The sequence below is a fragment of the Haliaeetus albicilla genome, unplaced genomic scaffold (assembly GCF_947461875.1).
Source record: "Haliaeetus albicilla unplaced genomic scaffold, bHalAlb1.1 scaffold_82, whole genome shotgun sequence".
Lineage (NCBI taxonomy): Eukaryota > Metazoa > Chordata > Aves > Accipitriformes > Accipitridae > Haliaeetus > Haliaeetus albicilla.
This window is the reverse complement of record NW_027212555.1, coordinates 15777-26178: the sequence shown is the minus strand read 5'-3', so window position 1 is coordinate 26178 and position 10402 is coordinate 15777. Positions and strand designations below refer to the sequence as shown.

Below are 10402 nucleotides of genomic sequence, written 5' to 3'. Positions count from 1 at the left end.
TGGGGGAGTCGGGACAACTGCCGTGAACCGGAGGCCAAAGATCTCTCCTGGCCTGTATCCTGTTAATTAAAGAGATGGCGCTCTGTTGGTGAGGCACCTCTGGCTGCAAGATTGCGCAAGGCCATCTGCTGCGTAACTTGTGGCAGGGACCGATGCTGGGGGCGTGAAGGCAAGCGCGCTTCTAAAACCATAAAACTCCGTTTCATTTCAGAGCGCAGCTGAGCCACCCCGCTCCTCAACACTCTGCCATCTGCACCGCTGTGGCTGGGACCGGGCAGTGCTGCACATCCCAAAGGCCACCAAGTCACACCCGTGTCCCTGCTGCTTTGCCGGGAGCTTCTGCGATGCGAGCGATGTTCTGGGGGCTGATCTCTTGGACTGCAGCTACTCTGTCCCTGACCAGCAGCTGGTCAGGAGGGTTGCGTCCCAGGTGGAATTCCGCCTCTCTGACGAGAACCTGGCCAAGGATGCTTTCCTCCTGAAACATGTCCAGAAGAACAAGATGGGCTTCGTCAGCATCAAACTGCTGATGTCCTTGAAGAAGGTAGGCAGCCCGTTGCGTTGGCCAGCCGGAGTGGGAAGTGGCCTCCACGTGGAGGATGCCTGGGTGTCTGGGTGTGCTCTGGCTGTCTGCGGTGAGGTGCTCGGGGAGGTCCAGGCTCTGCTCAGGCTGCCTGTGTCCCGGCAAAGCGCTGGTGGTGCAGAGCTGGGCCCTGCTGTCTGCCTTCAACGTGCTGCAGCAGTTCTCCACCCAGGGAGGGTGGCTGGGGAAGCGGTGAGGGGTCCTCAAACCCCAAGCCCAGGGCTGGGTTCACCTCTTCTGCCCGTGGTTCCCCCAGGCTGCTTTGAGAGAGGAGAGCTCGTCCTCCGGCGCTGAGGCTCCTTTACATTTGGGTTTGGGGCTTTCTCTTTTCTTTTGTTTTCCATCACGACTAGATGAATGAGCAGCGCAGTTTATTAAAGCAACGGTACAGGTGCTTTTGGATTGCCCGTGATAAATAGACTGTCTGCAAAGCACATGCAGGTGACAATACCGTTGCCTACAGGCGCGTTAAATGATGAAAGAAAAGAGCTCTAAAGAATTCTAAGTTTCCCAGGGAAGCACTCAGTATAGCCGAGTGTTCGAATCTCACACAGTAGGCATCCCTATGGCGGGGGGGAGAGAGGCTCAGCCCATCGACTGATCCCAGAAGTCAGCGATGTCCTCCCGACTTGTCTGTGATGGTGTCTTCCCTGGCATTTCTCCTCTCTTAAGCCCTTTTATGTCTTCTGAGTTTTTTGGTGGAGCTTGAGTGACTCTAGTCACACATACCTTTCCTTTGATTGGTATAAAGTTCTCTCGCTTTGCTTTTAAAGGTGTATGCTAGAGAAAATTCAGAGCGCGTGCTCAGTGGGGGGCGGTCGCACCTTGGAGGTGGGTAACTTTGGGGGTGGAGGTGTGTTTTGGTTTTGTAATGAGCAAAGTTCACCCAAAGGACCTGCTGTTGCGTGTGAGTACCCCAGAAGTGGGCACGTGTGATAGAAACCAGAAGTGTAGGGCGTTAGCTCGACAGAACCGCCGTTATTTTACCTCCTTGCTTCAGTGGATTCAATGCAGGGACCAAGCGTTCTCGTTCCGATCGTTCCGGTTGCCTACCCCTGCGATCACCGAGCCTGGCCGCGGGGTCTCGGCTCCGCTCCACCCTCTGTGTTCCTTTTCAGAGTCAGCGTACCAAGCTCCCCTGGTGTTGCTGAGGTCTAAAGTTGCAGGTCACGTTGCTTAGGGAGTTACCACGGAACCGATTCTTGACGTGTGCACTGCGTTCCTCCCTGGAGGTTCACCTTCCCTTGAGGGGCGGGGGGTGCGTGTGTCATACCGACAAGTCACCTCCATCCAGCAATCATTCCACGGGCTGTCGCTGTACCCAGGAGGCCCGGGGGTCTCTCCCTGCCCTTGGCGGCCATGCCCTGGGCCCAGCTGCTGGGTGTCCCTGGCGCCTGCTCTGCCACTCGGCTCGCAAGGAGAAGCCTGGTGCTGTTCCTCTTCTCTCGGGCCACGGCAGGAACCAAGCGTGCAGCGCAGAGACCGCCCCTATTAGCCGTCCCCTCTCTGCGCCAGAGCTAAAGCCTATGCAGCCCCGCAGCCAGGAGGAGCAGGGACTTGATGTGGCTGGACACAACCCCTTTTCGTGGGGCGTAAGCGGGGTGATTTCGGCAGCGGCAGCCTGGAGGCAAGCCAAAGTGTAACCAGAGCCATAGGTTGGGATGGTGGGTGCCAAGAGCCCGCCACGGAAGTAAGCCAGGCTTTGAGAAACAAGTGCGCGGAGGTGACCCCGGTGTGGTGGAAGGAAAGGTTGGTCGTATTCAGACGTGGACCATTTGGATCCGTGACCAAAGCCCAGCCAGGCAAAGGACAGACAGCTCTTCCAAACTGTCAAAATAGCCCATTGCTGCTATTGCCGTCACATCCCCTTGTCCCACTGAAACCCAGCTGCGCAGCCTTTCTATTAAACACACGCGTTGGCCGTGTTTATATGGGATACCAAAGGCGCTTCAGCCATGGGTGAAACTTCCACAGCTCACCTGTGACTTGAACCTTTCTGAGAGTTCTTTGCCTACCTCGGTTTGTGGGAAGATGTTCGGATCTTACCTCAAACCCTGGCAAGTCTCCTTTTCCTTTAGGATTTAGTATTTTGAGTACTGAGAGATTAAGAGAGGTAGTCTCCTTGCCATTTTGTGCGTTGGTGCCAAAATGGATCTGTACCTTCAGACTATGTAAATAAGGGCATGTAGGCCACAGACATTCCTTTGGTTGTGGTGATGCCAGAGGTGAAAGACAGGGGTTTGGTTCCCTCTGCAGGAACTCTGCAGAGATGTAGAGAGCATGCACGGTTTCCTCACCATTCCTTACCGAGGCACCAAGGGACATTTGCTACCACACTGTCAGGGGAGGTTTGGACTTGACGTGAGGAGACATTTCTTTGCCAAGAGGGTGGTCACACCCTGAAACAGGCTTCCTGGAGAGGTGGTGGATGCCCCGTGCCTGTCAGTGTTGAAGAGGCATTTGGACAATGCCCTTAATACCATGCTTGAACTTTTGGTCAGCCCTGAAACGGTCAGGTAATTGGACTAGATGATGGTTGTAGGTTCCTTCCAGCTGAACTATTCCATTCTATTCTGTTCTGTTCTACTCTGCTCTGTTCCCTGTGCTCACCATGAGTCAAATACCAACGAGACTGTTATTTGCCTGAAACGCCAGGGGGGTTTCAGCTCCAGAACCACTTTGAAGGACACATAACACAAAGGTTGCAAGTGGAAACAGGCTATTATTTTTATTTTTCTGAGTCTGTTTCAGAGCTGATGCTCACAAGCCTTAACACAATGTGCCTGTGTAGCCAGGAGCAGGCTGATGCATTCTTCAGTTGAGCTTGAGAAAACATCCTTTGCAGCCTGGCAAAGGCAAGTCCCAGAGCTACAGAAAGTAGCAGGAGAAATACAGGCCAAGCAGTCCCTGTTTCCTGAAGAGTGAGAACATGCAGAATGAGGATCAGGACCGACCACACACAAAAGAAGAAGAAGGAGGAGGAGGAGGAGGAGGAGGTGTGTGGTACCGTGGGGTATTTTCCAAAGTATGACAGGTAGAGGTGAAAAGCGTATTTTTGCGTTCGGCAACTTGCTCCGCCGCTGTGCTTCTTGGCCAACGATGCACAAAAGGCGCTCTCGTGCCGGCCCTGCGCTTGATTTGCGTGCAGGGAGAGGTGAAAAGTGGCAGCTCGTGATGGGGCAGCAAGCCTGGAGCCCTTCCAAGCACAGGCTGTTTTGCCCAAGCCATAAGCCCTGGGGAAATGGAGCTAAGGGAAGAGCAGAGCTCGCTCCCGCTCCCGCTCCAGACTTGCACTGGGCAAGAGAGCCCGAGAGAGGCAGGGCACGAGCGGTGCCTTGGAGGTGCAAGAGCAGCAGGCAGGGAGCTAGGCGAAAGGGCCCAGAGGAGCCCTGACAAGGGGCTGTGCTCAGTGCTACAGAGGACAAGAAGCAACCCCCGGGAGCATCCCTTGGAGCCCGGCCTGGGAGTCCGAAAGCTTCCTCCCCCCGGATGCGGGGCACGAGGGCCACCTTCGTGGAGCACGAGCAGCGGGCACCTAGCCACAACGGCCCAAAGGAGCCCTGGCGAGGGGCCGTGCTCAGTGCTGCAGAGGAAGGCAAAAAACCCCCGGGGACACTTGCTAGCCCACCGTGGGGGAAAAAAAGCCTTCCTCCCCCTAGCTGCAGGGCACGAGAGGCCATCTTCGTGGTGCACGAGCAGCAGGCAGTAACCTAGCCAAAATGGACCGGAGGAGCCCTGGCAAGTGGTCCTGCTCAGTGCTGCAGAGGAAGGCAAAAAACCCCCGGGGCCCAGTGCCAATCTGCGCCGGGGGAAAATTCCTTCCTGACCCCAGAGCTGGCGATCGGCTATTCCCTGAGCACGTGAGCAAGACCTGCCCCCTGGTCCCGCAGGCTGGTCACGCCTCCCAGGGGATGCCCAGCCCCAGATTTTGTCAAGGCCGCTACCCAAGATGATTTTGCTCCTTTGGAGGAAGCTCTCCTCTTCGGGATGCACCCGAGACTCCTCCCAGGCATCTCCCAGAGTCTTTTAGCCTCTGCTTTACCTACCTAACGCCTCAGGTAGCAGCCCCAGACTATTCCAAGGAAGCTACCCAAGACGATTTTTCTCCTTTGCAGGAAGCTCTCTCCTCTGGGATCGACCCAAGACTCCTCCCAGGCATCTCCCAGAGTGTTTTGACCTCTGCGTTCGGGACCGGAGATCCCAGCTGCCTGCCCCAGACTCCTCCAAGTAAGTAGCTCAAGACATTTTTTTTCTCCTGTAGAGAAATCTCTCAACTCCGACAGCCACCTGAGACTCCTCCCAGGCACCTCCTAGAGTCTTTTGGCCTCTGCTTTACGTACCTAAGATCTCAGGTAGCAGCCCCAGACTCCTCCAGGGAAGCTACCCAAGATGATTCTTCTCTTTTGCAGGAAGCTCTCTCCTCCAGGATTGACCCAAGACTCCTCCCAGGCGTCTCCCAGAATGTTTTGACCTCTGTGTTCGGGACTGGAGATCCCAGCTACCTGCCCCAGACTCCTCCAAGTAAGTAGCTCAAGACATTTTTTTTCTCCTGTAGAGAAATCTCTCAACTCCGACAGCCACCTGAGACTCCTCCCAGGCATCTCCTAGAGTCTTCTGTCCTCTGCTTTACCTACCTAAGGTCTCAGGTAGAAGCCCCAGACTCCTCCAAGGAAGCTACCTTTGAGGTTTTTTTCTTTTTTGGAGGAACCTCTGCCCTCCGGGATCCCCCTGTGACTCCTTCCAGGCGTCTCCTAGAGTCTTTTGGCCTTTTCTTATAAGGACCTGAGATCCCAGGTAGCAGCCCCAGACTTGTCTAATGAGGCTACCCCGGATGATTTTTCTCCTTTGGAGGAAGCTCTTTCCTCCGGGATCCACCCGAGACTCCTCCCAGGCATCTCCCAGAATCTTTTGGCCTCTGCTTTACGGACCTAAGATCCTAAGAAAAGATAGCTATGAAAAGGCCAAAAGGCTCTGGGAGATGCCTGGGAGGAGTCACAGGTGGATCCCAAAGGGGAGAGCTTCCTCCAAAAAAGAAAAAACCTCAAGGGTAGCTTCCTTTTAGGAGTCTGGGGCTGCTACCCAAGATCTTGCACGAGCAGCAGGCAGTAACCTAGCCAAAATGGACCGGAGGAGCCCTGACAAGTGGTCCTGCTCAGTGCTGCAGAGGAAGGCAAAAAACCCCCGGGGCCCAGTGCCAATCTGCGCCGGGGGAAAATTCCTTCCTGACCCCAGAGCTGGCGATCGGCTATTCCCTGAGCACGTGTGAGCAAGACCTGCCTCCTGGTCCCGCAGGCTGGTCACGCCCCCCAGGGGATGCCCAAGCCCTGTTCTCCCTGAACCTGGAGCCACCTCGGGGCTTCCGAGAGTGGCCAAGTGCCCCCGGCCTGATCGACCTTGGGGGCAAGAATCCTTCCCACGCCTTCGGGCCACCAGCGGGTGCTCCAAAGCACTGGGAGCCCTGGCAACATCTCTGCATCCCACTTCTTACGGCTGCTGCCACTGGTTCCGCAGGGAGTGAGGACGGCGAGCTCTGCAGTGCTCCTCAAGAAGGCATTCCCTTGGTCTTGCCACAGCTCTCCATCCAAAAAAGCCTGATGGCCTCGGGCACCTCCAGGGCTTGGTGGTTCTTCTCGTCTCCAGCAGCCTGGTGCAGCCTCCGGTCTTCCTCCCTCAGCGCCCGGCAAGTAATTCCAGCGGCTCCTCACAGACTTCCTCTGGGATGTCTCTGGGCCGCCTGCCAGGCAGACTGGCAGTGGGACAGGGGCGGCTGCCCCTTTTATAGTGCCCCGGGGCATTGTGACTGCTGCGTTGCCGGGTGGTGGCACTGCGACACGGGGGGGTGGTGTGAGGGGGCCCCCCGTGCGCAGCGCTGCCCGCCGCCCCTCGGCCCAGCATCCTTCGGAGGAAGGCCTTTGGGGCGCCGGCCCCGGGGGCTGTGTGGCGTTACTGAGTCCAGAAGTTTGGCAGAAAATAAACCGCCTTGCGTTCCAGCTTATCCTCAGATGTCAGAGGGGCTAGGGACGGCTGGGTTTAATTTCTGAGTGATGTCCAATTCGACGCTCTAAGGGTGGTCGCGTTCAATGTGCTGAACTATCACGATGAGGGATGCCCTTAATAGCGTACTGCACTCTGGCTTAGCTGCGTTCAATGCACGAGAATGACCAGACTTAGGGAGTTTGGTTGCGCTAACAAATTATCACGACTAGATGAATGAGCAGCGCAGTTTATTAAAGCAACGGTACAGGTGCTTTTGGATTGCCCGTGATAAATAGACTGTCTGCAAAGCACGTGCAGGTGACAATACAGTCGCCTACAGGCGCGTTAAATGATGAAAGAAAAGAACTCTAAAGAATTCTAAGTTTCCCGGGGAAGCACTCGGTACAGCCGAGTGTTCGAATCTCACACAATAGGCAACCCTATGGCGGGGGGGAGAGAGGCTCAGCCCATCGACTGATCCCAGAAGTCAGCGATGTCCTCCCGACTTGTCTGTGATGGTGTCTTCCCTGACATTTCTCCTCTCTTAAGCCCTTTTATGTTTTCTGAGTTTTTTGGTGGAGCTTGAGTGACTCTAGTCACACATACCTTTCCTTTGATTGGTATAAAGTTCTCTCGGTTTGCTTTTAAAGGTATACGCTAGAGAAAATTCAGAGCGCGTGCTCAGTGGGGGGTGGTTGCACCTTGGAGGTGGGTAACTTTGGGGGTGGAGGTGTGTTTTGGTATTATAATGAGCAGAGTTCACCTGAAACATGTCCAGAAGAACAAGATGGACTTCGTCAGCATCAAACTGCTGACGTCCTTGAAGAAGGTAGGCAGCCCGTTGCGTTGGCCAGCCGGGGTGGGAAGTGGCCTCCACGTGGAGGATGCCTGGGTGTCTGGGTGTGCTCTGGCTGTCTGCGGTGAGGTGCTCGGGGAGGTCCAGGCTCTGCTCAGGCTGCCTGTGTCCCGGCAAAGCGCTGGTGGTGCAGAGCTGGGCCCTGCTGTCTGCCTTCAACGTGCTGCAGCAGTTCTCCACCCAGGGAGGGTGGCTGTGGAAGCGGTGAGGGGTCCTCAAACCCCAAGCCCAGGGCTGGGTTCACCTCTTCTGCCCATGGTTCCCCCAGGCTGCTCTGGGAGAGATCATGCCTTAACTAAAAAACTGCAGGGAAGCACTGGTGGTGTGATGTACAGGGAAGCTGTGTCTTCTTGCCATGGTCCGGGAGCACAGGCGGCCTTCTCCCACAAATCCTGAAAGGGGGATATTGCCTTGCCATGACCTCAGGTTGATGGGGGTGCAGCCTGCCTCGATGATGGGTTTAGGGTGGTCCCTGCCTGGGGAGACTCACAGTGACACAGTGGCCCCCTCTGTCCCTCAGGTGAAATACCTGACGCATGACTGGTGGCTGACGCTTTACACCCTGCGGTTCTCAGAGCTGCTGGAGGTGAACGAGGAGGGCACCAAAGTGAGGCGGTGGGTGATAGCATATGTCCATACATTCTGTATGGTATGTCTAAATATTTGTTGGTTTTAATATTTTGTACCAGCCGTGGAAACTGGTTTGCTGCTAGGTGACTGTAAAAGTGAGATTTGGTAAATAATTATTAGAAATCTTATACTAACACTATGATTGAAAAAAGAGACAGAAGTGTAGCCAAGTAATTAACTAGTAGAGGTAGTTACTCCTAAGTTTTACAGTTCTTTGCTCTTATGACTGGATGTTCCTGTACATTAGATAAGATTAATATTGAAACTGACCATATATGACTGAAACCATGTTAAGCTCCAAGATCAAAGAACAAGGATGACGAACAAGACTTGAAGGTCAGCCAACAGAATTTGAAACGGATCGGTGGTCGCAAAAGCAGCCCTTTGACTCAAATGAAGAACCGTTGCATGTGATCAGATGTAGGCAGTACTATGATACTCAGTTACAATAATTTTTATGTATATGTATACTAATCTGATTAATATGTAATTGGTTACTCCATATAACCTGTTTGTGCTGAAGCTGTGGCACGCGTGCTAGGTGGAACTATCCCCCGTGCATCCAGCGCTGCAATAAAGAATGCCTACTTTCTAAAACTCCAAAATGAGTCTTAGAGAGTTTCTTCGACTGGCTTTTCGGTATCATGGGTCCCCATCCCCGAGTCCCTGCTGAGTGTCCCCCCCAGCAGACTGCTGCTGGCCTGGGAGCTGCTGACCCTGGAGCAGGACGTGCTGCTGCTGCTCCAGAAGAATTTCCTCAAGACCATCACGAGGATGTTCAGCCCCTTCGGCACCATCGCCTCCATCCGCATCCTGTGGCCGGGCCGCAAGCTGCCCTCGGATGTGCGGAAATACACGTCAGACTTCCCTGAGCTGCTGAGCAAGCACTGCGCACTGGTGGAGTACAAGAGCCTGGGGAGCGCTTCAGCCTTGAGGAGCCTTGAGGACCTCGGCCACCAGAGCTGTCCGCGTGGTGAGAGCATCAGGGTGGTCCGGCTCTGCGGGAAGGGCTCCAAGAAGACAGCCAGGGCCAAGAGGGAGGTGGCGGAGGAGCTGATGGACCAGCCGGGTTGGAAAGTGCAGGCGGTGGCCGCGACCTTCCCCAACGGCCTCGGGGACTCCCTGCTCTGCAGCTCCCCGGAGTTGAACGGTGCCCAGGCGCTGCCACCCCAAGGACCCCTCGGCACCCTCCTGGCCCGGCAGCAACTTCAAGCCCAGCAATTTCAGCAATGCCTTCACTGGATTGCTCCTCGCCAGCAAAGTCTTCCCTCCGCTCGGGACAGGCTTGGGCACAGGCAGCTGCTACGGCCTCTGCTCCAGCACTGAGAGCACTCGTGGCTGCGGCTGGGGGAGTGGGGTGGGTGCCTGGGCACCCTGGCCCAGCAGCCCCTCTCCAGATGCCAAACCTCTTGCCGGCAATCCTCCGGCAGCGACGTGGGTGCCTGAGCCCCTCGGCCTGCGGGATGCGGTGCTTTGCCTGCCCCACTGTTGTCCCAAAAGTGGGGTCATTCACCCGGTGTGCAAAATGCCAATATAAACACAGAGCAGAGGTATTTTATTCCAGTTCTTGTTTACGCAAAGATGGGGGCTAGGTGGTAATCCGCAAAGCCAGCACCCCTCATGCCTAAACGGGCAAGCAATTTATACAGTTCAGTTATACATATTCAATTTCCAAAGTTCTTCCAAAAACTATTACTGGGAGTCGCTTATCTCGCACAGTTTCCATTGGGCTAAAGTTTCCCTGCTTGGAATTAAAGGTACAGTGTTCTTTTCTTTTACAGCACATGCTCAAGGAGAGTTGGGGGGGTAAGTCTTTTTGGTGTGGAATTGAGTTGGTGGTCATGATCTCCCCCTGCCACCTTTCTTTACCTTTCCTCCAGTTTTCGAAGATTTTTCTGACTTCATGCCTATTAGCAATTATTCAACTTTTTGGCGCCTCCTGGGGTAGGATGTTCCCTTCTTCTCAGTCTTTTAGTTCTTCTTCAGGGGCACAGTTGTTAGCAAGGCATGCATTGGTTATACAAAGGGGATCTTGTTTCACAAGACCTTTGTGGCCTTTTTCGTGTGGCTTAAGTACATAATTTCTTAAGTACATCATTTCCCCCTGTGGTGGGTTGACCCTGGCTGGACGCCAGGTGCCCACCAAAGCCGTTCTATCACTCCCCCTCCTCAGCTGGACAGGGGAGAGAAAATATAACAAAGAGCTTGTGGGTCGAGATAAGGACAGGAGAGATCACTCACCAATTACCATCACTGGCAAAAGAGACTCCGCTTGGGGAAAATTAACTCAATTTATTACAAATCAACCAGAGTAGGGTAATGAGAAATAAACCCAAATCTCAGAACACCTTCCCTCC

General features: G+C 54.6%; 1 protein-coding gene across 1 annotated transcript; it reads left to right on the top strand.

Moving 5' to 3' along the window:
• Positions 1–331: 331 nt before the first annotated feature.
• On the top strand, positions 332–9636 carry LOC138684369 (la-related protein 7-like; the record flags this gene model as incomplete). The annotated part of the gene is given in 4 exon segments (XM_069778054.1): positions 332–544; positions 7936–8030; positions 8663–9214; positions 9216–9636. Coding segments are annotated over 4 exon segments (1227 nt in total), but the record flags the coding sequence as incomplete, so codon positions are not given.
• Positions 9637–10402: the final 766 nt, after the last annotated feature.